This window comes from Tenrec ecaudatus, chromosome 18 (assembly GCF_050624435.1).
Source record: "Tenrec ecaudatus isolate mTenEca1 chromosome 18, mTenEca1.hap1, whole genome shotgun sequence".
Taxonomy (NCBI): domain Eukaryota; kingdom Metazoa; phylum Chordata; class Mammalia; order Afrosoricida; family Tenrecidae; genus Tenrec; species Tenrec ecaudatus.
The window spans coordinates 47,273,274-47,300,824 of NC_134547.1; the positions used below are offsets into that span (position 1 = coordinate 47,273,274).

The following is a 27,551-nucleotide window of genomic DNA, read 5'->3' on the forward strand; positions in this document are numbered from 1 at the left end:
GGGCAATGCCAGAAACCTCAGCTCTCCGGGTGCCAAGTCTCAGGATGCCCTTCAGGTTTCCCCTCCCGGGTCACTGTCAGCTGACATGCTTCTCATGCCTTGGCCAGTCAGCCTGTGCTTCCTGGTGTCCCGGGCCATCTTGTCATGGAGCTGGGGCAGATGGACACAGGGATGTGTCATCTTTAACGTGTGCCACCTGCAAACCCAAGAAAGCCATCACTCTTCAAAAAGAAAGGGACGCTTCCCTCCCACGGTCCTGAAGATGTGAGGGGCATACAGGGGCGAGACACTCAGTTCTGTCTTCTCCAGACACGTCCCAAGTCAGCACGCTGGGGACCCGCCAACAGATCCCCGCCAGGCACCGCTGGCCCCAGAGCAGCGGTCCCTGCATCCAGCCACACAGCGCACTAGGAGAGCTTGCCTTTTATTATTGTTTTACAGTAAAAACAGAAACAAACAGCTATGCTCTTAGCAAAACAAAACAAAATTTTAAAAATCACAGAAATTCACTAACAGCATTTCAAGCTAAGGCTTTGTCAATGCTTTATTGAAATAAATTATCTCTGCCTAAATATTTGCTCACCACCCTCTTCTCGTGGCTGGTCAACATTCTAAAAGGTTGCAGTTATGGAAAATACATTTAACTTCACCAATAGTTTCAGATAATACTGGACTCTTCCCCAAAGAACTACCCTAAAAGGATGCTTTCAAACAAGAAGAGAAAAATTGTTTTTTTTAGTCCGAAGGGACTGAGCTGTGTAACCTAAGCTTGCTTGTTTCCAATCTTGAAGGCCAAGCGTGTGAGAACGGAGGGATGGGGACTCAGTCTGCCCCCAAGGCAGGTGAACTCAATGCCCCAGCCTTTCTGTGTTGGATTAAACCAGTAAGAACAAAGTTAGGAAAATGAAGGGCTTAAAGAGCAAACCAGGAAGACGCACTGCACTATCTTTTCTTTCTTCAGTCAGGCCCGCCACAACCTACTCCCCCATCTTGCAAGGCCCACACCTCCCCCAGGACCGGCCTCCCTCACTGACCGGGGATGAAAACCACTGAGCAGACTAGACTGCCTGCCCACTCCCTTCAGGGCCAGCTTCCCTGGGACTCAGAGGGGACACACACAAGGCAATGCTTGAGCCCGATCCCAAGATCCCAGGGCCATCAGAGATAAAGCCCCCCCCCCGTACCCCACCCCCTCACCCCCTGCTGGACTTCCTCAGGTCAGGCCTGGCCCTGCTGCGGCACAGCGGCACGCTCCCTGGCCTACACCAGCACCAAGTCAAGAGCTCTTTCTCAGGATGCCCTGCCAGTCCAGAGGGCCAGGCACCGGTGGATCTGGAATGCCTGGCACCAACAGGAGCTTGAGCCCCGACCTCGCCGATGGTGTGGACGGGGCTCGGGGTGTCTGTCCATGGCTCGGCTGCATCTCCCCGACCCACCAGAGCTTGTGCACAAAGCAGCCGTGGAAGCTGCCTGCTGCAGGTCTCCGGTTGCCCACTTCCTCTCAACCTCCCCCAACCCCAAGAAGTCCAGTCAACACCAGAAGAGATCGCGCCTAGAGTTAAAATGTGCAGTGTTGCAAGGGGAGGAGAAATGTCACATACGAAGTATCACAAAAAAGGATTAAATGTGTCAGCTGTCCAGACACTAGTAAGACCACATGCTTTGTACAGCGGCGACCCGGCCCACTTCTGCACACGGCAGGCAGAACGGCGGAGGCCTCTCCTCTCGGCGCGCACGCTCCGGGACGGCTGCAGAGGAGGGCGAGGCAGCGCTAGGAGACCTGCTGCTTCTGAAGTCGCCGCTCGGCGGCCGCAGCCAGCATCCTTCGACGGAGGGTCACCGGGTCCGAGGACGTGCCTTCTAAAGGGAGGCAGCTCTCCGAGGCTGAGTCATCTTGGGAACTTTTGTTCAGGAATCGCCTATGAAACACAGAGGAGTGGCATAAGAGAGCCAGGAAGTCCTGGACCACCCAACAGCGGCTTTTCAAATTTTTCTTTAACTTCTCCATGTTTTCAGACCCCCTCATGAAGCGATCACTTGGAAAAGACCTCTCCCCCCAAACAGAGGAGCACAAGCACTCTGTACCAGGGAGGGGCCCGGCCAAGGACACAAAGTCCTCGGTCTCAGGGTCTGCGCTGGACCCACAGAATGGGCCCAGTCCTGCTGCGGGGCGGTCCTCCAAAGGGCAAAACCACCACCACACACCACGCCCCGCCCCGCTCCTCCCACCCAGCCTGGAGCCTGCGTTCCCCCGACAGAGAGGGCAATGGAGCCAGCCCTCGGCCGGGCACTAACCTGCCTGGGCCCAGTGTCCTCAGACGACGAGTCTGAGAGCTCAGTGTGGAGGAGCTCCTGTCAGAGTGCAGGATGACACAGACATGACGGCGCATCAAAAGACACCGCTACTGGGTTCCAGCCCAGCGCGCACAAAGCACGGTGACACCCGGCTGCCATCAGGGCTGGCTGCAGACCTGTCTCTCCATCAGACCTCTGTCTTGTCTCATCAGGGGGCCTTCCAAAAGACCCTATCAAAACCACACCTGGCCCAGCAGGTAGAGCCGAGGCAGGGAGCTCAGCTGGGAAGAGGAGGAGGACTACCTGGCGGGACCTTGAGGGGATCATCTCCACTCTCATGTGGCGATCACAGGGGCTTAGGATGAGGGAGTTGTAGGAAAACGCAAAAGAGGCCAGGGAAGCCGCACAAGGACTGTGTCTCCCCTTCACGGCAACACACCTGCTCGATCTTCAAGGGCAGCAAGGCCATCCCTGGGGAACCTCTCCGCTTCCACCCCCAGTCCTGGGCTGGCCCCTCAGACCTCGCTCTTTCTGTGTCCCGGACTCCAAGAGCACTACAATCCTCGACAAGGAAGGAGAACGGTGTGCGCCCTCGCGGATGCGCGGGCACATGGCACGGGGCAGGCCGACGGCAGACCCTTCAGGGAAGGCTGGCGAGGATCTAGACCACCACCCTCGCCCTGCCTCTCAGCCTCCACAGAAGCGAGGGCGAGAAACGCCCGCTTCATACCTTGATGTTTTTGTTCAATTCGGGCTTCTATGGTTTTGTGGCCACACTCTGTGGAGATGCTTATGTAGGGGCTCAGACCTGCAGGCATGACAGTGTGGCTGCCGCCCTGCGGATGGGGGATACTACGGCCCCGGTGCTGCTTAGACGCTGTGCAGCCTTGGTGCTCCGCGGGAGGAGATGGCTCTGCAGTGCTGGACACTGGGGGGGGGGGCTGTGCCCAAGCCAGCAGCAGGGTGAGTGGGGGTCACTCACTTGCGCGCCTGCTGCAGGAGGTCGTCCTTGCGCTGCACCAGCATGCGCTGCCTCTCGTCTGCGGACTTGGAGAAACGGCTGCCCCGGGCCTCAAAATCCTCCACCTCGCTGGGCTCGGCATCCACCTCGCTGAAATCCAGTGTCTCCTCCAGCCAGGGGCTGAGGTCCAGGGGCACACGCTCAGTCTGGACACAGGGAAGGAGGCAGAGAGGCAGTTGTAAGCACAGACCACCTCCAACGGTCACTCACCTTGCCCAAGAGCCCCAGAGCGAGGTTTCTCTGGGCTGCGGCAGAGTGGCAGGAAGGTGGGAGGCGCAGAGGGCAGGCTGTGAACCCCGCCAGGCTGTGAACGCTGGTCAGGATGCGGGACTGTCACCAGCGTGAAAATCACAAGCAGCTGGTCTGCAAGCAGGATCTTCCTGTCCAATCTACCAACTGCTCAAAGTGCACACAGCATGCTTTACCACGGGGACCCGGGCACTGTGTGACGGGACATGGGAGGGGCCTCATGTCCTTACAAAGGTGCCTGTCACTCAGGTGACAAGACTGGAGAAGGTGCCTGAGCGGAGGCAGAAGGGGCGGGGCTCCAGGTGTGCTGTGCGCTCCCTGCCCCCCACCCCGCCCCCTTTCTGTCTCCAGCCCAGGGAGAAGGGCCTGCAGGAGGGCGGGCTGGAGAGCCTGCGGTTCGAGGCTGTCACACACCTGAGACACCCAACAGACAGACCCAGAAAAGGAGCACAAGCCACGCTGACGTCAACTGTGAGGCCATGGAGTGTGTCTGTCTCTCTCTCCCTCCCCCTCCCTCTCTCCCAGGAGCAAACGTGTGAACTTTGCACAAGAGGACCACTTGGGGGCTGTCGAGACCCTCATGCAGGCGGGGTGGTCAGAAGCAGCCAGCCCAAGTACACAGGCCTGTCACTGAGTGTCTACTTACACATGCTGGGGTCCTACCACCCCACTTCCCCAAGCCTGGCCTAAGAAGGGGTTAGAGAACACACTATTGAAAGGGGGCGGAGACTGAAGAAAGCAGAAGCCCATTGAAGAACCTTCGACTGTAGGCTGCTCAGGCTGACACAGGCCTGAGCCGGTGCTGGGGGAGCCCCTGAACGAAGTGAGTCATCCATCAGGATGTCCTACTGTGATGCTTTCGTGGTGGTGAGCTGCTAAAAGCTATGGCAGCGGTGTCTCAACTACAAGCAGGGCTACCCATGCACAACAGGTCTCAGCTGGGAGAACCGCTTCTGAGCAAACTGGCCACTGAAAGTGTGCGCGCCGTGTGGCCCGGTGCTGGGAGAAAAGCCCCTCCCACTGGAGACCCGAGAACCAGACTGGGGAGAGCTGTCCCCGCAGCGCTGAGCTGACCTTCATGACATGAGGGAACAAAGACTTGGGGGTCCTCACTAGCTGATGGGGCACACCTGAAAATGTGGACACACAGCTGCAAACACCCACTGACACTCAGAACATGACAGGCATCTTCACTGCAAAGCTATGAAAATTGGAAGCCATCAAAAATGGGACGGAATACACACTGATACCCTAGGCATTCATAAGCTGAAATGAGATGGGTGTTGGTTCAACTGAACAATCACATGGCTTACGATGCTGGAAAAGACAAACCAAGGAGCATTGGCATCACATTCCTCATTAAAAAGAACGTCTCAAGAGCTGCCCCTTAAGTACAGCGCCGTCAGCGATAGCATACACACACCCGCGAGGAAGACCCCTTCACGTGACAGGAAGCTCACTCACCAGCCACCCGTGCTTCAGAGGAGGCAACAGACGCCTTTTACCAATGCCGACAGCCTGAAGTTGACCAAACATGCAATCAAGATGTATTGACCACTACTGGGAACTTGAACATGGAAGTCGGGAATACAAGGATCGGAAGTTGGGAAAGACGGCCTTGGTGAGAGAAAACCAAGTCAGCAGCATCTGTGGAGAGACACTGGCGGAGCTCAGCACCGTCCGTCAGAGCAGACACCGGCTCTTCCCGGGAGAGGGTGGGTGGGGGCCCGGGACAGTGAGAGCCAAACTGCCAGCACGATCACATAAGTGCACCCCACCTAAGCTGAGAGTTCACCTCGAGCTAACCAACGAAGAGCCTAGGAACTGCACGAACGACCTCAAAACATCAGACCCAAACCAAAAAGATCTTCCAGAAGAGCAGAACGATGTCAGCAGGCACGCGGGCACTGGCTGCTCCAGCAAGGAGAGAAGCTGCGGCACAGGAAGGCCCGGTGGCATGGAAGAGCTGAAGAGAGGATCCAAGGGCATCTCGAAAAGACAGGACTATCATGACTGAGCCGACTGGCGTTGGAAGATCAAACGGGAAGAGCATGCTCAGCACTCCGTCAGGCCTCGAGGGGCAAGAGCAAGAGCCTACGGACGGAGATCACACAACACAGGCAGCGTCCAAAGAAGTCGGGAAGCCTGACAGCGTAGCTCTACCACAAGGAGCAGGTCGATGTTCAGCCATTTCAGGAGGGTGCTTATCATCGAGAACCAATGGTATTAAAGGCTCAAGTCCAAACTGCACTGAAGGCACTGGTGAAAACAAGGCTCCGGGAACGGAATGAATGCCAGGTGAGATGTTTCAGCAACTGGATGCAGCGCTGGACACGCCCACTTGTCTAGGCCAAGGAGTCTGGAAGGCAGCTCCCTGGCCACCTGACTGGAAGAGACCCTCTTTGTGCCTGCTCCAAAGAAAGGTGAGCCAACAAAACGCAGAAATTAATTATCGATATCATCGGTATCGCACACAAGTAACATTTTGCTGAAGATGCAGAAATGGTTGCAACCGTACAGTGACAGGATGTGTGGGTGTCACTGCCGATGTCAGATGATCTGGGCTGAAAGCGAGGCTGCCAGAAGGGTGTCTGCCTGTGCTTCACAGGCGGTGAAAGGCCGGAGTGGGTCATGACAAGTGGCAGTAACACTGCTGAGACTGGGGGCTCTGGGGCACTTCATTGTTCACCATGGACAGGGGAACAACTAGGGAACTAAAGGCAACAACAGGGAGGATGTAGCGATCCCGGGGGTGCTGGAGCAACAGCAATATAGCTGAGAGGAATTGCTAAGAGGCAGAAGAAGGGCGAGCCTGATGGTGGGGCAGGAGAAAATAAAAGGAAACAGAGGAAAGATCTAGGAAGAAAAGCTTTGGATAGAGGTATAAACATAGGTGTGCACTCATGTAAATATATTAATCCACAAAAATGAGGTATTGGCCTATGTTCATATATTTATATGGCAATACATTAAGGAAGTGGATGGACTTTGGGACTCTGCTAAAATCCTCCCTCAACGAAAGATCATTTTATTCTAACAACCTGGCATTCTGTGATGCTCACCCTCATGGCACAAGTGCTGAAGACAAAATTGGCACATAAGCAAAAGTGAAGACAGTGGATGGTGTCCAGCTATCAAAAGATATAGCCCTGGGGGCTTAAAGGCTTGAAGCCAAACAAGCAGCCATCTAGCAGAGAAGCAACAAGCCCACATGGAAGAAACGCACCAGCCTGTGCAATCATGAGGTGTCCATGGAATCAGGTAACAGGAATCAGAAGACCCAAAACAAAACCAAAACACATACTGTTGAGAAGAAGGATGGTCGGAGCAGAGCCCCAAAACCCGTCTGTAGACAACAGGACATCCCCTCACAGAAGGGTCCCAAGGAAGGGACGAGTCAGCCAGGGTGCAGTGTAGCATCAATGAAACACACTATATTCCTCTGGTCCTTTAAGGCTTCCTCCCCCCGCCCCCACCCCTCACTATCATGACCCCAGTCCTGCCTTTCAGTTCTGGCTAGATCAGAGCACATACACTGGTACAGATAAGAGCTCACAACACATGGAATCCAGGTCAGATAAACCCCTCAGGAACAGAAATGGAAGTAGAGATACCAGGATGGTAGAGAGAAGGTGGGGGGAGGAGGGGAGGAAGGGGCAACTGATGGCAATGATCGACACATAACCCTTCCTCTAGGAAAACGAACAACAGAAACATGGGTGAAGGGAGGCAGCAGTCGGTGTAAGATGAAAACAATAATTTATAATTTATTAAGAGTCACAAGAGTGGGAGGTTGGGAGGGAGGGAGGAAAAAAAGGAGCTGATACCAAGGGCTCAAATAGAAAATGTTTAGAAAAGGATGATGACAACATATGTAAAATATGCTTGATACAACTGATGTATGGAATGTTGTAAGAGCTATAAGAGCCCCCAATAAAATGATTAAGAAAAACAAAAGGAGCAGTTGGTCCAACAGAACGTGGGGTCCGGTGTGGCTCAAAGTCAGGAGCAGTGTGTGTATCAGAGCTGTGTGTTTCATCATAAGCACGCCATCCGCATGCTGAGCAAATAATCCAAGAATTTAGACTAGATTCTACAGAATGTAGCGTCAGGACTGAAGACAGATCATTAACAACCTGCAATATGCAGATGCCACAGCCTTGCTTGTTTAACGTGAAGAGGATTTGAAGCACTTACTGATGAAGATCAAAGACTACACAGGCTTTAGTGTACACTACGCCTCACCATGAAAAAAACAAAAATCCTCACACCTGAGTCAATAAGCAACAACTTGATAAATGGAGAAAAGACTCAAGTCGTCAAGGATTTCATAGTAAACATCACCCACAGAAGCAGCAGTCAAGAGCCAACGCAAGGAATTGCACTGGGCAAATCTGCTGCAAAAGAGCTCTTGCAAAAAATATATAGCTATAAGAATAACATAAAATTATATATATCGTGTGCCAACAAGCAAAGATGTTGCTCTAAAAACGAAAGCATGCCCGACCCAACTAGAAAATGAACGCAGCAGACTGAAGCCGACTGGAGACCCGTGGGTTACGGACTTGGCAAAGAGGATGAACAGACAAGCGCACGACTGGACAGACTTGGTCTTGCATTCTGTGGAACGTCATCAGGAGGGGTCGGTGGCTGGGGAAGGGCATCGGTTTGGTAGGGGTCAGTGAAGAGGACCTCAAAGGCATGAGTGTGACACAGTGGCTGCCACGGTGGCCTGGCGCAGAAACAACTGTGAGGGCGGGGCGGGGTGGGCAGTGCTTCGCTCCGTTGTACAGAGTTGCAATGAGTTTGACAATTTGACAACATGAGTTGCAATTTGACAGCACCAACCACAATTCGGTATGATTGAGGCAATGACTCTGAAGATGCAAGACGGGGCTCCTTCGGCAGCTAGGCACCAGTTTCCAATGATGTCCATGACATTTGGACAGAAGACATTTATTTTAGTAACAGATTAGAAAAAGTCTAACAACTTTCAAAATGCTAGGTGTGCGGGAGACCAGCCTGAAGGGCTCAGCTCATCAGCCTCCATCTGGGTTGGGATGGACCCGGCCACACTCTGAGTTCCGGGCAGGCTAGCTTCACCTTGCCCTTCCTAATGTACCACTGGAGCCCCAGATGGCAGGGCCGGCCTGTGACTCCTTCCACCACCAGGTCACAAGTGCGAGCCTTAGGGAGTGGGCAACAGGCCCAGGTAGAAACAAAGGCCAGCCCCTGGGCACAGCTGGATTCAGCAGAGGACCCCAGCCTCACAATGGTGTGTGGGGAGAGGCGGTGGGGGTGGGGAACGGCATCACGGTCAAGTACAATCCCACGTGCTCAGTCTTTCTAGAGCAACATCTTTACCTGAGTAGACACTTCCCCCTCCTCCTGGTCACCGCTTGGCCTGTCCGTGGAACTGTTCAGCGCAGGTCTAATGCTCTCTGAACGCTGAAAGAGAGAGAGGCCGTCAGCCATGCAGGCTCTCCCAGAGGGCCCCCTGGCGGGCAGGAGGCGCTGCAGCCCCACAGGCACAGGCAGCCTCAGAGAAACACAGGTGCCGAGGATGAGTGGGAGGACACAAGTGAGGCTGCCAGGTCGGGAGCTGCCATCAGCTGCCCATTTCACTCCCTTCCGGCACCGCAACCACACAGCAGTGGCCAGCCGGCCCTCGGCAGGACCATGACGAACCAGCCTCGGGGCACCTGGCACCAGGCCAGCGTGGCAGGATTGGCTCCTCAGCACCTCTTTCTCGTTGTTCACCAGCTCCAGATCCCGGCTTTGGGGCCCACAACCCCCAGATCAACCACCTCAGTGCTTACCAGTCAGGGCCCACCTTCCACTGCCAGAGGGCTCTACCTGGCACTGTGACCTGGACCTGCCACCCCAGAAGCAGCCCTGAAGCAGTGACTGATGGGAATTGGTATGGAGAAACCCCCAGCCCCTCCCTCTAGAGGGATAATATGCCCATCTCAGACGGACTCCCACCAGAGGTCCCCAGTGGGGCCAAGCCTCGGTTGCCCACAACATTCTGCTTGCTGACAAACCCTGGACTGACCACTTTCCCTTTTCTGACTCCACCAGCCCACCAGTGCTTACTGGGATCCCATCCACATAAACTATGCACCCGGAATCCTCTTTTCAAGTCTGCTTCTGTGAAGCCGACCCGGCCACCAGGTCCCACAGCTGAGAGCTGCTGAGCCGCGCATGTAACACCCCAACCCTCTGGAGGCCAGACATGCTCACGTTTCAGGATTTCACTAACCAGTGCTCGTATTTTTCTTTCCTAAAGTTGAGTTTATTTTTGCCAAGTTATTTCCTGGTTTTATACAGTATGTATATTTATTATACTTATATATATTATATATTCCTTGATCCTACCAGAAAGCTTTGTCCTTAAGATGGTCACACAGGTAAGTAATGATGGGTCAGGAAAACTGACCTTTTTTAAAGCTAAAAACACAAGTCTCAGAGACATGTGAACTGTAGCTAATAGAAAACCACGCCAACATGCCAGTGTACCAGCCACCGAGCATTACACAGGGGCCGGCAAGCACAGGGCAACTCCACCCCATCTCCTAGGTTAGCACCCAGTTAGCCCAGCCCCACTCACTCATTTGCAGATTACCTACGAGGCCTTCAGTGCTGCCACAGCAGAGCCTAGTGGCTGCCACAGGCCATGTGGCCTCAAAAGTGTAAAACCGCCACGCTGTGGCACTGTGTTCTCTGGAAACGCTGTGACTTTGACAGAGGGAGGGGCTGATGCTCTGATCTTCTGGATCAGCGAGGGCAGGCTGGCCGAAAGTGCAGTGATGCCAACAAGTCCCCAAATCCCTGATGGACTCTGAGTTTCTTCAGCAAGTCTGGGCAAAGTGAAGGAGCTTGGAGAAAACCTTGTACCAAATCCCAAGTGATACTCCGTAAGCCAGTCATTTAAACCGTTAATGAGGAGTCAGGCTCTGGGAAGCAGAGCCCATCTGTCGTACTTAAAAACCCGGTTTACCTGCGTGGGGAAAGGTACTTGAATCCGGCCTTCTAAAATGTTGTCTGTGGTTATCTCCACGGAGCGTGTCAGCTGGAGGTCCTGCAGCACCAGGTGGTAGGGCACCTGGGGGAACATCTCCTGGATCCGGTGAGCCTGCACAGAGCAGAAGAAACATCCGCGTGACGCCACGTGGGTTTCCAAAAGCAAGCACAGACATCCAGCTAGATCCCAGGACATGTCCAACTGCAACAGGTGACTTTAAAAAGTAGTGACTTTTCAGCTCAGCAGACCTTGGTGTGTTCTGCTCTCAGATAGAAGAGCGAGCCGTCTATGTTGAAATGCATGTATATAAAACTTACCTTTCACAATAAACCCCCATAATTACAAGTATTTTGAAAAAAAAAAAAAAAAGAAGAGCGAGCAACCTTCTGACAGACACCGCACAGGGTGACAGCTGCCCGAGAGAAACCCAACTCCGCAGGCACAGGCCATAGGACTGGCTTCTGGGACACGACAGGGAGGACACTTGACAGGGAGCACAGGCAAACAGCTGGCAGATGATGGCTGCGTGTAGGAGGGACTACGGGACACAGGGAAGGAATGCTGGGGGAACAGGCCTGGGGCTGTTGCCTACAATTGCCTACACATGTGAGCCTGGCCAAGCTCAGCGCTGGAAACAGAAACAGGTAAATTCACTAGATATAGATTACACTTCCATGTGGACAACAAACCATGAAGAATGCAAATTCTCACTGCTGCCCTGGAGCTAGAGCTCCCACCTGGCAACCTTGGTCACAGGTCTGCACAGGGCTGGGGTGCAGGGGCAGCCAGCACAGGCCTCAGCACCCCAGCACCCACTGCCCAGGCCTCACGTGGTTCTGGTTTGAGCAGAAGAAAGGACAATCTCCGGGTTTTCTGTAACCGTCAGGGAGTCTCAGGATGGGGGTGGAGAGGGGGGCCCTGGGGCCTTGCACCCTGTGTCTTGTCTAGCCAGAAGTGTTGTTGTATGGGGGGGGTGTCATTTCGTATGTTTAAATGCCTGTTTATTGTACACCAGGGAGCAAGGGCAGCAGGGCAGCACCCCACCCGCTCTGCAGGAGGGAGGAGGCTATTTCCCCATGAAGAGCTTTGGTCTCAGAAACCCCGACAAGTCTACTCTGTCCTCCAGGGTTGCGCTGAGTCGGCATGGGCTCCGGGGCGGAGTGTGGTCCTGCGGGTTACTGGAATGGAGCAATGGGACCACAGAGGCGACGGTCTCCAGGCCAGGCAGCTGCAGGACAAGCTTCTGTACAAAGCTTTGCCTAGAGCAGCCCTACCCAAAGTGGGTGGTGCGGCACCCTGGGGGGCTGCAAAAATAAGTGGCTACACTTCATCGGGTTTCATTGCCAGGGGGGCCCGAGTAGCTTTTTCCCCTCTGAAAAGGAAGCAGCGGGCCGAGTAAGCTTGGGGACCTATGGCTTAGTCGTCACTGGGCTAGACAGGGTGCCAGCCCCACGCCACCCCACCCCACCGCACCATCCAGAGACCTCAACAGTCCATGAGACATGGAGACTGTTCTTGCCTCTCTGCTCAAACCCCACTCCACCAGTGGCAGGTCCCTCGTGCATGGCTTCCATCTCATTCCCCGAATAAGAAGGCTGGAGAGAAACTGATGACCAAAGCCTTTCTTTCAGGAAATCCAGGCAATTAAATGCTGGCTCTCAATTTTCGAATCTATGGTTTCAGTTGTGCTAACAAGAATTTACTGCAAGCCAGCACAGACTGGAGGAAACCCAGCGGGCTGGCCAAAGGACTCTCACCACCCCCAAGAATGTCACTCTCACTCCTACAGGACCGATTCCCCTGTAACAGCTGCCTGACCCTGAGTCCCGGCCAGAGCGGCCAGCACCTGAGCCATTGCTGGGGGCACTCGCCCTCTCTGGGGAGCCTGGCCCAGTGCTTCCCCGCCGAGAAAGAGGCTGCCAGGCTTGCTCTTCAGACCCAACCTTGATCCCACCCACCGCAGCGGCACTCACCCCTCCTCCCAACAAGCCCAGGCTTCTCCCCACTCCCCCACCCCACCTCCAGGAAGGCTCTCTCCATCCGTCCTGCTTCTCCTCTGCTCAAGAACTTGAATGAACAACATGTCTCTTCGATACTGCACCTTCAAGTCACAGCTCCACCTTGTTCCTCCCTTTTGAGACACACTTCCAGAGCCTGTTTCTCTGGCTCCCACTGCACCCACCCCAGTTTCCGGTCTGCTCCCTGGGACGTGGCCACGGCTTACTCGCCAGTCAATCACACAGCCACCCCACACGCACAGCTCAGCTGCTCTTCGGAGAAGTCCCACGTGCTAGACCTTTCCCTCCTGGAAACTCGCACTCCGCCTTCTCTCTGCGTCACTCACTCACGCCTCCCTCACCCCTCCCCTCAGGGGGTCAGCCTTGGGCCTTCTCTCCTGTGATGACAGGCTTTAAGTCACCTAGAGACTCCTCGTCTCCTCTACCTGCTTACCCACAGAGAGTGCTGGGCGGCCTTGCCAATCTTGGTGCAGGGCGCACCATCCTTCTGGAGGCTCAAACCAAACCACGACGCTTCACTTTCTGCCCTCACGTCCAAAGCAAGACATCGAGTCCTGCCAGCCCCTCCTCCCACGAGCATGTCCTAAGCCTGCCCCCTTCTTCCCCACCTCCTGCCTGGCCTGCAGAGCTTCCACGGCCGCCTCTCCATGCCCGGGTGGAGCACCTGGCTGCTAACTGCAAGGCTGGAAGTTCCAGTCCACCCAGAGGCAGCTCGGCCGAAAGACCCGCAGCTCTCCTTCGAAGAACCCCCAAAGGAGAGCCCTCTGGAGCCTAGCTCTGCCGCACAGACTCACCGAGAGCCCTAAGAAGCCGAGCCACGCTCTCGGGCACATGCGGGCAGTCCCCACAAAACGACCGATGCGTTCAGCCTGCATGACACACGGCTCTGCACCTCCATTCGTGTCACCACCTCAGTCTCCCTGGGCTCCAAGCACACTGTCTCCAGGGTGTTCTCATCGATCGCGTGCCTCTGTACACCAGCTGCCTCCGCTGCCTGGCAGCTGCCTTCATGGCATCCACCTCAACGTCACCATCACTTAAGAGAGCGTCTCCCGTCCCCTCCCCGGCTGACTCCAGCGGCCTCTGGCTGCCAGCAGAGCGCTCCTCACCGCCCAACGCGCACCTCCCTGGTTTGTGCCCGCACCAGAAGCTAAGTTTGAAGGCAGGAACATGCGTGTCTGGTGCAAACTGCGGCTGCTGAGGCCAGCGCAGCCCCTGCCGCAGGAGCGGGCTTCCCGGCCACCCGTGTGGCGCAGAAGGATGCAGCCTGCTGCGCAAAGAGCCAGCACCTTCAAGGCTCCGGCACTGCGCTGGCCACAGTGGGCCCAGCTGTCAGCCACGGTGGCACAGGTCCCTCCACCAAGGTCGAGTCAAAGCACAGCATGCCTGACAGCAGGGGGAGGGGCAGTCTCGACTTTGTGAAGCCACGCGCTTAAGCAAACAGTAAGCCTCCATACTCGGCCTGCTTTGCTATTTATCTGCTTTTGGAGGGAGCGGTCAGGATCTTAGGAACCCCATTGGGTAGTCTTGCCGAGGTTTGTGTAAAAGGAGCATGTCCAGTCAAGTCCCTAGCATCCCTAGGCTGTGTGGCTCACCCCCTGGAGAGGGCCAAGGGATGCCCTAGTTCCGCTCAGAAAAGCCCAGGGTATCTGCCACACAGTGAAGGAAAGCTGGCTCTCAAACTGGCTTCTGACGTCAAGTCAGGGGGACTGAAGGGGTCTCCATGGGTGAGGGAAGGCCCGGGTGGTGGTGGGCAGAGCTTACCATGGCGTTCAGCTGGGAGTTGCTGGCCTGCGTGATGCCAAGGATGTTGGTGGTGTGCATGACCTCCACGGAAAAACTCGGCAGCCAACTCGCAATCCGGGACCCTGGAACAAACGAGAGCCCAGCCCGGACCTAAGTGACCGCCACTTTCCCTGGGCCACCCCTCTACAGCAGGGCCCTGGCAGACCTGGCTAACACTGCTGACCTCCGGCAAGCCTTGGGCCGAGCATTTGTAGGAACCAACTCATTTAATCCTCTCTAGAGCCCTCCTAGTATCTCCCCTTTTCTCTTCTCAGAGCCTGGGCAGTGGTCCCTGGAGCATTCTCAACACAAGTTGTCCAAGGTCCCAGAATCTGCAACTCTGGGTGTCAGTATAGGAGGCCTGCAATACTTCCCCACCCGCCTCTCTGCCTCCCAGCGTTTCCACTTGCCCCCAACACTGCCCCCACCTCCACCCCAACCCCCGCTCTACTCTCTAGGTCTACAACACTCCCATCAATCCATTTCCCCAGCGTGCACTGCGCCGAGGCTCCAACCTCGACAACTCAGTGTGGACAGCCGCAGGACTGCCTGCTCAGAGCTCCAGGGAGGCCAGTGAGAGCAGCCTCTGCTCAGGGACCCACGGAGGATGCACACTCACAGCCCCTCGTGTGGGGCCCTGGCCTCAGATACAGAACAGTCAGCATTTCTGGGCAACAGTTTGATTGTGTTTCTGGTTTTCCCGGCAGAGCGACTCGCTGACCCTTCCTTACATGCATCACTGCTACCACCGCACCGTCGGTAATGCGCATGGGCTAACTCTTAACCTGATTGCGGGTGCTCCTCCTTAAGGCACGGGGACTCCGTTTGACTCCCCCCACCCCTGGGCCCCCTCACCTCCAGCCACACACAGTCTAGCAACATGCCAGGTGCAGCGTACCTCCGCGGTTTCAGTGCTGTCCACGGGTAACGGAACTCTGAGTGCGAACTGAAGTCTGGGCCCTGACACTGACCCCCTCCAGCTGTGCCCTGCAGGAGGAAGCCCACTCACGAAGTCTGGCGCTGGGCGGGCCCACGGGCCCTGACACTGACACCCTCCAGCTGTGCCCTCCTGCAGGAGGAAGCCCACTCACGAAGTCTGGCACTGGGCGGGCCCACAGGCCCTGACACTGACACCCTCCAGCTGTGCCCTCCTGCAGGAGGAAGCCCACTCACGAAGTCTGGCACTGGGTGGGCCCACGGGCCCTGACACTGACACCCTCCAGCTGTGCCCTCCTGCAGGAGGAAGCCCACTCACCGTCAAAGTGGAAGAAGTGATTGTGCTGGTTGAGGCGCGGCCTGCCTTCGGCGGCCGCCACGGGAACCAGGTTCTCCTCCAGGTTCTCCCCCTGGTGGTCCTCGCGGGCACGGCCGCTGTCAGCGATGTTGAGGGACATTCTGCAGGTGGGGCAGGAGGTGTCTTGTTCTAGCCAGGAACGAAGACAGGAGCTGGCAAAAAAGCCGAGAGGGAGACAGTGAGCACGCTTATGGCCCCCGTCCGCGCCGCCAGCAGAAGGCCCCAGAGCACCCCAGGGGCGGTGTCAATTGTGCTCGCACGTCACCGTCTCCTCACCAGCATGAGATGCACGTGTTGGTAAGATAGACGGCATGACCCCCTTGCCTGGCTTCTCTGCGGGGCACTTCCACGGGCACTCGCAGCTGTCTGCAAGCGCTCCCTACTGAGACTGCCTGGCCTGGCTGACTGGCTCTCTCCAACCCTACGGCCACTTCAAACCCACAGGATGGAATCCTCTGCCTTGGGGTCTCCTGCCCTACAGTCCACTACCCCCGTGACCTACCACAGACAAGGTCTGAAGCTTAGCCTCGCCTTCCGTGAGCTCGACTCTGATGAAAGCTCCTTTCTGGGACTCAGCCCCGTGGCGCTTCCCACCCCCAGGTAGCCCTTGTCCATCAGGCATCGCCCTCTCGGGAGCTCACTTCCCTCCTCCACTCACCTCACCTCATACACTACCTCTGCTCCCCAACCCGCCTCCATGTGTAATCTGCCCTCTCCGAGGAGAACGCCATGCCCTAACTGTGGCAGGCACCTGAGAAACGCCGGCCGTGCCAGGTAACAGGGAAGAGATGAGACTAAGGAGTGGGGAATTTGTGACCTGGTCCCAACTCCGCCATTAACTAGCTGGGTGACACCAGGCAAATCCTTTAAATGGTCTTGATCGATCGTCTCCACTGGAAATTTAGACGTTCATGAAATGATCCCCAAGAGCACACTCTCCATGCTCACCATGCTGCTTGTCCTCTAAGACCTCCAAGTGGCATGGGCAATAATGCTCACTTGCTGCAGGTGTGCACTTCACGTCCTCAGTGTCCAGCATGCACGCATTCCCGCGAGAACCTCACCACAGTGTGATGGTCCTCGGGGCCAGCGGCCACCTCGCCGTTATTACCACCACTGTGCCCACCTGCGGCTGACCACATGCTCCAAAACAAGGGACTCTGCATGAGTGTGTGCACACAAACTACCAAAGCACCCACAGTTTGTTTGCCTTCGTTTACACATCAGTCGACTGGTTACGTGCTTTAAAGTCCACTTTCCCTCAACGGGGGCACCGTAAATCACAGCACTGCTCGAAGGAGCCATGTGCAGGCCCAATCAGCTCTGACAGCCTTGCCCTCCAATCCTGCGACCCATCTCATCCCGTAGACCACACAAACCTCCCACATGAACTACAACGGCCTAGCCCCCCAGGTGAGGACCATGAGTCAGACATGACAAACGCAGCAGGAGCGCATTGCTATCTGCGCCATTCTGACTCAGTGACCCTGAAGTCACCCTACAGTAGAACTGCCCCGGGAGTTTCTGAGACTAACTCTTTAGCGGGGTAGAAAGCCTCGTCTTTATCCCAAGGAGTGGGCTCTGGTAGTTCAAACTGGTGACCTTGTCGTCTACAGCCACGTGTAACTTGGCCTTGCATGCCAGCAAAGATTCCGAGTTAGGCAGAATTGCCTTCAAAAAAGAAAAAAAAGCTAACACACTTCCAGAGCTGAAAGAAACCGTACTTCAGAAAATACAGGTACTTTCTACATATTCTACTGAGGACGCACTCCCTCCTCTTTCTAAGAACGAGGCGTCAGGGACACTGGGCTCTGAAACACTGCAGACACCTTCTCTTGCATCCGGTCATTCAGCTTGACACCAACTACAAGGGCTACGGGGCTTTGCCCTCGCGGGCATCGCATCGCAGGAGCCTGCTCCCACTCTGCTATAAAGCAAAGCTATCAAGCAAAGCCAACCAGGAGGAGGCCCTAACAATGGGTTGCTCATTCAACCCGGGGGAGCAAGGGTGTCAACCGTGAAGCTAAACTGAATCTAATCACACGGCTGGAAGCCTTTCTTCCTGGCGACAATGTGCTCAGTAAAGACCAGGCTCAGCGGAAAGGGAGGTCCTCGAGGAGGTAGACAGACAGTGGCGGCAACAAAGGCTCAGGCTTAGAGACAAGGTGAGGATGGCGAGGGCCAGGCATGGCTTCGTTCTCTTGTACCGGGGTCGAGGCAGAGCCTAATCAATGACCCCCAGCAGGAGCAGTGACGGAGGCAGCAGCCTCTCCAAGCTCCTTCAGGATGCCTGAAAGCTCTGTGAGAAATGTGTGTGAATTCCCTGGTCTGCCCAACGTCAGCAGGAAGCATCCCCCCACCACCCAATCGAACAAACCAGATTTCTGACACCTCGAGTTCCCACTGTCCCACACCCAATCTAACAGCTCATGCTTCCTAATCTCTCAAACCTATCCCTCTCCCCACCTCACTGCCCCACCGGAGCCGCACCTGCTCACGGGGCTACCAGCCAGCTCCAGGGTCAGCTTCCCAAGCTGCAGCGGGGGGTCTCGCCCCCATGCCTATTTTAAACCTCCCATGGCTTCTCACCCCTCCCACTGGCCTTCCACTCGGCAGGGGCAGGGGCAGGGGCAGGGTCACGCCCGCCAGCTTCTTTCCCCGGCCTCAGCTGACACCACTCTCTGCTCATCTAGTTCAACTTAATGCAGCCCCCGAGGGGCCTTTGTGCACAGCTGTCTCACATGCTCCTCCATCTGACCCCGCCACTGCCTTCAGGTGACTCCCACTCATCTGCAAGCCACGTCCTCCTGCTCTCCACCACATTCCTGTCCTTGAGAGCACTGGAGACCTTCAGCCTGTACTCAAACCCTCAGTGTGACTGGGCGATTCTTCATGTCTGTCTCCTCCATTCAACTGTGAGCTATGTGAGCACAAACACTATCTATCTCCACAAGCCGCACCCACTCTCACTGGCTCGGCCGTGTATTTGATCTGACTCACGGCATCAGCCCTGCGGGCAGGGCAGGGCAGCGCAGAGCTGCCGCTGTGGGTTTCTGCAGCTGTAAGTCCTCCGGGAGCGGAGAGCCTCCTCTTTCTCCCACAGCGCGGCTGCTGGGTTGCAACCTGAACCTGGCCGTTGGCAGCCTCGGGTGTAACTTACTGCCCACTGGGGCTTTTCCCAGCACCAGCACGGCAGCTGAAAGCAGGAATAATCTACAAAATTGCTTGTCGAAGGGCTGACACTGTAGCTCCGAGGGCCTTGAAATATTCAAAAGGAGAAGGAAATCTATTGGGGAGTATTATTTAAGAAGTGGAAGATTAAAAATGTAAAAGTCAAAACTTTCTCAATATGCAAAACTGACCACAGCTGCAAAAGATAGCTTCAGGTCTATCACACCCAAACCCTGATAGCAGAGCAGAAATGAGGTCAGCAGCGAGGCTACAAGGCCAGGGAGGAGGACGGGGCCCGCCCACGCACAGACGGATTTCCATCCTGAAGGGCGACCGGCCGGATGGCTCTCTGGGTTCATAACCCTGGACACCACCGGCCTGCTATTCGAGACTGTGCTGGTCCCAACACGGTGCGCTCTGCCCGCCTCTGCGAAGGGAGAACGGACACCGCTCCCCTCCCGAGGCTGCAGCTGTTGGGAGGAAGGCTTCTCCCAGGCCCTGTCCCTGAAATCTAATCTTACAGGCTATTATTGGCTGTGCCTTGGCGCTTACGTGGAGGGGGAATACGGGGATGGGGATGGGGATGGCTGGCATACCTAGGAACCCAAGAAGTTACAATGGCCACTTGTGACAGGGCACCCAGGCAGGCCCCTGTCGCTGTGTTTTCCGAAGGCTGGTGCCTCTGGTAGACTTGGGCCTCCAGCCTCTCAGAGAGCAGCTGAGCTCAGGAACTGACTGCACCACCAGGGATGTCAGAGAAGGAGCGGACTGGCAGGATATTGAAGAGACTGGGGGACAGTTGCCCCAAAGAGCACCCTGGGACCTGAGCAAGCAAGGAGCCCTCCTTCCTCTGTGAGGCTCAGTCAAAAGCTCCCACAAGCCCCAGCCCAAACAGCAGTCTCGGGGCCCTTCCCGGAGTGCCTACTTGTGGAAAAGGTGTCCACAGGGCAGCTTCCTGGCGGCCTGCATGGAGTCCCAGCAGATGGCACAGTCGTCGTTATTGACAGCCAGCTCCTCCGGCGTTGCCACGGCAAACCTGTGACAGACAGACAGACAGACAAAAGGAGCTCAGCCTGAACCTGCGCGCGCGCATGTGCACACACACACCCTCAACTGAGCACCGCACAGCACCCACCCCAGTGCCATTCAGGGGGTTCCCACTCCAACACCCCAGGCAGGATTTCCAAGACTATAGATCTCATCTTCCCCCTGGGAACAAACAGCAGGGGGTTTGAACAGCCGGCCTGTGGTCAGCAGCACAGTGTCTTACCCACAGCACTACTGGGCCCATGGACACTGCCACCAACTACCAACAAACAAGCATCCCCCGCTTTCTCCATGCAGCAGGGCAAGCTGGAGAGCTGTGTCCTCCTATCCACGAGGACTCCTGCCAGCAAGGCCTCCAGGAAATGTTTATGGACAAAAGAGAGGAGCAGGCCCCGCAGGGGCCTGGAAACCAGCAGGACACACATGAACCCGGCTCCTTCAGGCTGGCAAATGAGAGGCTTCTGAGAGGAGTGGAGGGCGTCCCCTCTTCACAAATTAAAGAAGTCAGAAGCCCAAGGAAGCGATGATAAAAAGCATAAGAAAAGAGAACGACTCTCTCTCCAGGGTCTTCACATGGCCAGATCGTCTGAGCACATTGCATGCAGCTGCTTGGACCCGCCCACAGCCCTCAGGAGGAGGCTCCCTTGTCATCCTTTACTTCCGAGATGACGGGACTGGGGAGGCGAGTGAGGGCAGCTTCACCTGCGGGGAGTCCTCGTTGGAGCCTGCGTTGTCCCCACCCTCCTACCAGCCACAGGCGCAGTGCTGACCAGACCTGAGATGCACTAGCAACAAAGCTAGTGCAGCCGCGTGGGAAGAGCCAGCATGCTTATACTTACCTGGCCTCCATGTTCCCAACCACGCGCAAGTAGTTCTTGTGCCGACGGATTCGACGCTGCACCTCGTGAAAGAGGTAGCGCAGCTGCATGAAGATCACCAAGCTGGCCATGGACAGCCAGATGTTGCCGAACAGCTTCAGGACGGGACAGAGAAGAGAAGGTGCCATAAAGACCAACCAAGAACTCGCTAGTAAAAGGGGCATGGCGTGCAAAAAGTTCTGAATGGTCACGGCAGCAGCGGAGTGGGTTTTCAGAAAGCAAATGCAAATCTCTAGCTCATGATCTTAACCAATGCGCATGATCGTGATGGCAGTCCTGAGGGACTCGTCAGACATTCACAAACTGGCTGGACACAGTGCTTCACTCCAGCGATGTGACGAAGGCAACGCGAGAGGGAGTGAAACTCGCAGTGGTGGACGGGACATTACGTAACGTCCCTGGACACGAGACTTTGTGAGCCCAGAGAATGAAGCCAAGATAAACGGGAAGCCTCACTAATATTAATACAAAATGCCTAGCCGGTGGAAATGTAACTCACATAATATGAAAGCATCGTTAATTATAGTTATCATATACAATATTCATTATTGATATTATACAAGTAGATATTTGCATAATATACTCTTGGTTCATTTTATATTTTTTTCATTTATATTATGCAAATATATTTTACTTGTTTATATAATAAGTACTTTACAGTATACTTTTTGTATAATAAACACTTATTATATGATGTTATATTTCTTGTACATAAATGAGGAAGCTTCAAAAGTTCATGGAAAATGGAGTCAAAAGATAGTGGCTGAGTCCTAAGAGAAGAAAATGCTCTAAAGTCGATGTGGTGATGATTGTACAGCTCTTCTTGATATGACTGGCTTCCTGTATGCATGACATGTGAATTGTGTGCCAGTGAAACTGCTTAAAACAAGCAAACAAAAAGATAACAGATATTTTTCATGAACTTTTTAAAGCCCCGCAATAAATATTTGTTATCTATTTTCCATGCAGTAGTCATTTATTAACTATATTATGCTTATTCGTGCTAAAGTAACTAGCTGTTGACCTGGGGCAGCAGAGGTTACCGTGAGCCCAGGAGGGCGGACATGCCTCCAGGGACGGGCACCAGTCAGAATGGCTGCAGAGCAGCGGTTCTCAACCTTCCCGATGCCACGACCTGTCATACAGGTCCTCATGTTGTGGTGACCCCCAACCACCACTCCATAACTGTGAAGCTTGCTACTGTTATGAACCGTCATGTAAATATCTGATATGCAGGCTGTAGCAGGCGACCCCTGTGAAAGGGCCGTTTGGCCCCCAAAGGGGTCGAGACCCTCCGGTTGAGAACCGCTGCTCGAGACGCTGCCGTCCCCAGGACAGGAGGAAGGGCGCAGCTGCACTCAGTTTCACAGCCTGCTGCGGGGCTGATGCAGGCCTCGGTGCAAATGCTCCTTTATGAACGTCCCACCCGGAGTTCCCGCTCCCGGGAGAGAACTCACCAACATGTGAATATGGTGCATGAGGTCCAGGGACAAGAGCGTGAGCTCCATGACAAAGTCTGTGTAGTACACATAGGTCCCCTTTCCTTCCCACGTCCCCTCGTGGTTGAGGTCCCACAGGTGAATGACATATCTGAAACAAACAGCAAAAAGCACCGTCGCCATTCAGGACAACTGGATTCGGTGTGAGCACGATACAGCATCGTGTGATTTTGATATATTGTATGTGCACGTTTTCTCCAAAAAGAGACTTTATTGTGCTTAAGGTGAGCGCTTCCACAGCAAGCCGGGACCCATCTGCACTTTCTGCACAGAGCTCTCGGTGATGGTGATTCGTGTTCACAGCACACCACCGCTCACATTCACGCCGTTTCCGGAACTCCCTGTCCCCTAACCGGCTCCCCTCGGCTCCCGAGTGAGTTCTGACCAGGGGGTCTCAGACTTTACAGGAGCTCCTTACCCTTGGGGTCGTTCTTCATTTGATGAGCCAACCTGCTACTGAGCTTTAGGGTGACCTTGAGCAATCATTTCCGTTCAAGGTTTAAGAAGCAGCTTGTGGGAGACAAGTTTTTCTCCCAGGTCTCTCCCCCAGATATGTTAGACTTAGGACACTGCTGGCAGCCAATGGTAAATGATGGTCAAGTCACCTCCCTGAAGGCCGTCAGCTGCCAGTCTACTGTCTGGTCCCACTCCCTGCTCTTAAGGACAATGGGCTACTTCTCCCTAAGGCTGGCAGCCATCAGTCTGGTCCCTGCAGATGAGGTTTACACCCGACTGGTAATAGTTTTTCTATAGTGAGCCAGAGAACAGGTCAAACCTGCTCAGTGACTTCCAACGTTGGGCCACCATCATGAATCTGGGGTCTTGTCAGGTGTGTACCCTTATTCCCTCCTCTTCCAATAGCATATGAACCCCTAGATTGCCCCCCATTACTGTATTACCTATAGCACAGCCCTTCCTGTGACCTATGTCCTCACCTGTAACTAGGGGGCTTGCACGTCCCCAGAGAAGATAAAAGCCATGGTTAATAATAAATCTCTCTCTCTCCACGTGGAGCACCAGGTGAGGCTGAGGTGAGCATGGCACTGTGAAATGTGTCTGACTCCATTATTTCAATCTCTCTTCTATCTCTCATGCTCTCTATGACTGTACTATAATCTTTACTTATTATTGCTGTACAATTGCACCTACCAGACAGTGATGAGGTGTTAGGGGCTGGCTTCCCTCACAGCAGCTCAGGACAGTTGCCTCAGAGAGCTCTCTGCTCTCACGCAGTCAGTAAGTCTGCACGGGTTAAGAATCGGAGCTCCTGCCTATTTCTCCAGCTCTCTGCCATACATTACACCTCGACACCAGCTCTCAGTCACTCCGCCCTACACTCTACTCACCGTAAAATCACATGGGCAGTCCTCACGGTCACAAGAAGAGACTGTTTAAAAAAAAAAGATAATTTCATTTTCTTTTTAATAAAACTTAGGATTTCTCAGACCAATCTTACTTTTGTAAAATGATAGAGGACAAAATGTCTTATTTCACTTAACTAAAAGTAGATCGAGTCACCAATCACTCGATTTCCTCTGCTTCAAACTTCCATGGAATATGTTCAAAATCTAAAAACCCAACTCTCATTCAGCGTTTGTAATCTCTCATTGAGATGACAAATGTTTTTAATGAGCACTTAAATGTTCCCTTTCTGAATTGACTTGTCTCCTACTAAATTCAACTCTGAAATGAACACTTCAACAAAAATAAAACTTAGTCCTGCATTGGCAAATTCCCAATTAGCAGCTGAAACTAATGTTTTCAATATGAATTAGCTTAGCATAATGACTATTTCCTTTTTCATTAATAATATAAATTATGGATAATACAAAGGTATCTTTCCTTCGGCTATGAGAAAAAAACAAATATAGCCATTGAACATAGTGTTCACTGCTACTAAGCCGAAATCTGTATCTTTGAAAAGATTTTAGAAAGTATTTTTTTCTTGAATTTAAAAATTTTTGTGGATTATCTGATTTTCCTTTCAAAAATGAGTATATTCTTTATACTTAGGTATTTATTATATTCTTCTCTTAAACATCAATGTATGCCCTATCTCAAAAAAAAAAAAAAGGTTACAGATGATTTCAGTATCAATCAACACAGACCAGTGTCGGTGCCCGGGGGATCTCGGGTCCCTGTGCTGGTGGCAGAGGATGAGGGCGGGCACAGCACCACTTGCCACTCGGGCGGCATTAGTCATTCATCCCATCTTTGCTGCCTCGGTTCCTCCATCCGAACAGAGTGAGATAAGGGCCACGCGTGTGCGGCACGTACAATCACGCCGGGCATCAAGAAAGGATGCCAAAAAGATCCCGTACTATCGCAGACCGAGTATGGCGCCTGGCTGGAAGCGTCTGCGTAACCTCCCAGAGCATCTGCTGCCAGACCCGGCCGCCTCACCTCGGCAGCCATGAAGGCCAGCGTGTGCATGCCGTGCGTGTAGCCGGTGACGCAGCAGACGACCGCGAGCCCGCAGCACGAGAGCAGCATGGCGATCAGCAGGGACAGGACTCGACCGTGGCTGCTCATGGGCGTTGTGGGCGAGAAGGAAAGCTGAAAAATGCAAAACAAGGACGCACGCCAATTCACCCCACTCAGCAAGGCCACTCCCGGCTCGTGGCTCTGGGCTTCTGGGTTAACCCGAAGGGCATTACCATAGGGACAATGACCTTCTCCCACCCGGACAGGGGCTGGACAGGGACTTCTGCTGGCTAAGGGAACAGCGAGCCTGGTTCGCATCTTGGCCTTTGGGTCAGGCCCTGGGGAACGCTGGGTGAGCCCCCTGACACAGAATTACAGCCTGCAATAAACCTGAAACATCGGACACAGAGCTGCAGCCTGCAATAAGTCTGCAAGAAAACATGCGGGCGACCCAGGCACGCCCTGAGCGAGCGGCTAAAGAGAAAACTGCCTGACCACCTGCAGCGTTGTGATCGCCATCCCCGGGCCTCTGCCTGTGAAAACAAGAAACGCTCCTGCCTCGACCCCCTAGGAGGGGCCTGCTGACTTCTCATTCTTAAGGCTTCAAGGGGGGCCCTTCTCATCTCATGAGGAGGACCTTCATGCTTTTGAAGTGTCTCTACTCTATGCTTATGTAAAATGTGTGTGTGTGTGTGTGTGTGTCAGTGTGGCTTATCTCTAGCTCCTTAACTGTAAGTCCCACGTGGGTGGGACTTCCTGGTACCCCAGAGGAGCGCTAGCGGAATGTCACACACTCTACCTAAATTTGAGAATGAGCTGATACTTAGAGATCCTTGTAGTTTAAGAAACAGAAAAAATATGCAGGTTTCCATCTCCTAACTCTCAAGGATCTTGCTGCTCCTGGACCAGAAACTAGGGCAAATGCCTCAGAGTATGCAGGTGTCTCCTGGGACACTCGGGGGGGGGGGGGGGGGGGAGGACGTGTCACAGTACACAGGTCTCTCTGTGTGGTAGTCACATAATCTGTCAACTTGAGGAAGGGGTGAAATCTAGCCTGTCAGTCAGGTCGCAGCTTGATGACCTCATGTGGAGGTGCAACAGTGACAAACATCTCACTGGAAGCCAGATATGCTCATGGCCTGCAAGACACGCGGAGCTACGCTAGAGCCCTGGAGCTGGAGGAGCCACACGAGACCCCTGCCAGTGCTGAGATGCCTCCACCGCCCCTGGATCCACAAGACGTTCCACCCAGTGGCCTGTGATCTTCCTGCATTCGGCGTCATTACATGTGTTGTCTGAAGAGGAATTTATAGACTGGTAGAGGACATATGGGCTGATATCGTACTTATGGACATTATCTGGACTGGGCTGGGAAGCGTTCTTAACATACAGTTACCCTTTGATAGAAAGCTCTCTCTTGTACACATGAGTGTCTCGCTGGCTTTGTTGCTCTAGTCCACCCGGACGCACACCCTCCTGGACGACAACACTTCCTTTTCCCTTCTCTCAGTCTGGTTCTGGCGTCCCTCCCCCACATTCCCAGGGACGGTCCAGGGCCAGGACACCCCAAATGTAATTCTGGTGCACATTTTCTCCGGATGCAACCTGTGTTAAGCAACAGCTTAGAAAAGCAGGCCTGGAGCTGTGACTCCTGAGGAAGTGAGTGAAGAATGGCAAACCAGTTTGGGAGGTTAAAAACTTCAGTGGGTGACAAGGGATAAGGGTTGGATTGTAAGGGAGCTTAGATTAGAGAGCACGATTAACTCACAGAGGGGCTAGGGCCAGCTGGGCCACGCGGACAGGGCAAGGAGAGGGTGGACGAGGCCCCGGCCTTGCTCTCACCGGGGCAGCGCTGTAGGCACAACTGCCTGGGAGCCCTGAGCACGCGGTGGGAGGGCTCACTGCTCGGGTGGTCCTGATTTGCTGACAGGGAGCCTTAGACTTAGGCAGAAAACGATCCTGCTCCCCCAGCATGGAAGAAACTTCAAGAATTCATTCAATCCTGGCCCAGTTAGGGTGGACACAGTGTAAACCAGTCAGAAAGAATTCTAAGAATCAAATGGAGGAGATGGAGATGGATGTGCGCGCACACACACACAATTTCTAGAGACCAGTTCTTACGCTATATATATGAGGGGCTTCAAAAATCGTGGATGGCAAGGGGGAATTAAAAGAGAGTGGCTTTTTCCGTGACCCTTTGGAGGCTCCCTTGTGGGCACGGGCTTCGCAGCACCAGGACTGACACAGCAGGGTCCCACAGGCTGACCCTCTGGGGCTGCAACATGTTACCCCTTGGGGCAAGGGAGGGGCCTCAGGAAGAGTCTCTTGAATCCTTGATCGGCTGTGGCAAGTCCCTCAGGAAACAGCCGCCTGAGCCCGGAGGCGGCCAGAGGCCGCTGAGGTTCATTCCTACGGCATGGAGGGCCCAGACCTGGAGCCCATGCTGCATGAGGCTCATTCCTACGGCATGGAGGGTCCAGACCTGGAGCCCATGCTGCATGAGGCTCATTCCTACGGCATGGAGGGCCCAGACCTGGAGCCCATGCTGCATGAGGCTCATTCCTACGGCATGGAGGGTCCAGACCTGGAGCCCATGCTGCATGAGGCTCATTCCTACGGCATGGAGGGCCCAGACCTGGAGCCCATGCTGCTCTGCAGCAAAGAGCCGGGGGAGAACTCACGTATTCAAATCGGTCCTTGCAGAGCTGAACCATCAGATGCAGAAAGACCAGGCCAGCAAACCAGAGGCACCACATGACCACCTCCTCCACGGTCTGGACATTCAGCACGCCAAAGATGAAAATGAACTTGTAGAAGATGAAATTCCAAAACTTGTCTTTGAGGTG

General features: G+C 54.4%; 1 protein-coding gene across 2 annotated transcripts in view; it reads right to left on the reverse strand.

Annotated features, from left to right (window-relative positions):
• Window positions 1-408: 408 nt before the first annotated feature.
• The window catches only part of AMFR (autocrine motility factor receptor), a 54,625-nt gene continuing 27,482 nt past the window's right edge, over window positions 409-27,551 (reverse strand). For both annotated transcript variants that reach the window (XM_075537326.1, XM_075537327.1), the window contains exons 3-14: window positions 27,387-27,551; window positions 24,685-24,837; window positions 23,628-23,668; window positions 22,240-22,372; window positions 20,744-20,877; window positions 19,783-19,893; window positions 15,648-15,838; window positions 14,372-14,475; window positions 10,566-10,700; window positions 8,930-9,013; window positions 3,278-3,462; window positions 409-1,919 (exon numbers count right to left, since the gene is read on the reverse strand). In XM_075537326.1, the coding sequence (XP_075393441.1) occupies window positions 1,772-1,919; window positions 3,278-3,462; window positions 8,930-9,013; window positions 10,566-10,700; window positions 14,372-14,475; window positions 15,648-15,838; window positions 19,783-19,893; window positions 20,744-20,877; window positions 22,240-22,372; window positions 23,628-23,668; window positions 24,685-24,837; window positions 27,387-27,551 (1,584 nt within the window). In that variant the 3' untranslated portion in view covers window positions 409-1,771. The remainder of the gene's footprint in view (window positions 1,920-3,277; window positions 3,463-8,929; window positions 9,014-10,565; window positions 10,701-14,371; window positions 14,476-15,647; window positions 15,839-19,782; window positions 19,894-20,743; window positions 20,878-22,239; window positions 22,373-23,627; window positions 23,669-24,684; window positions 24,838-27,386) is intronic.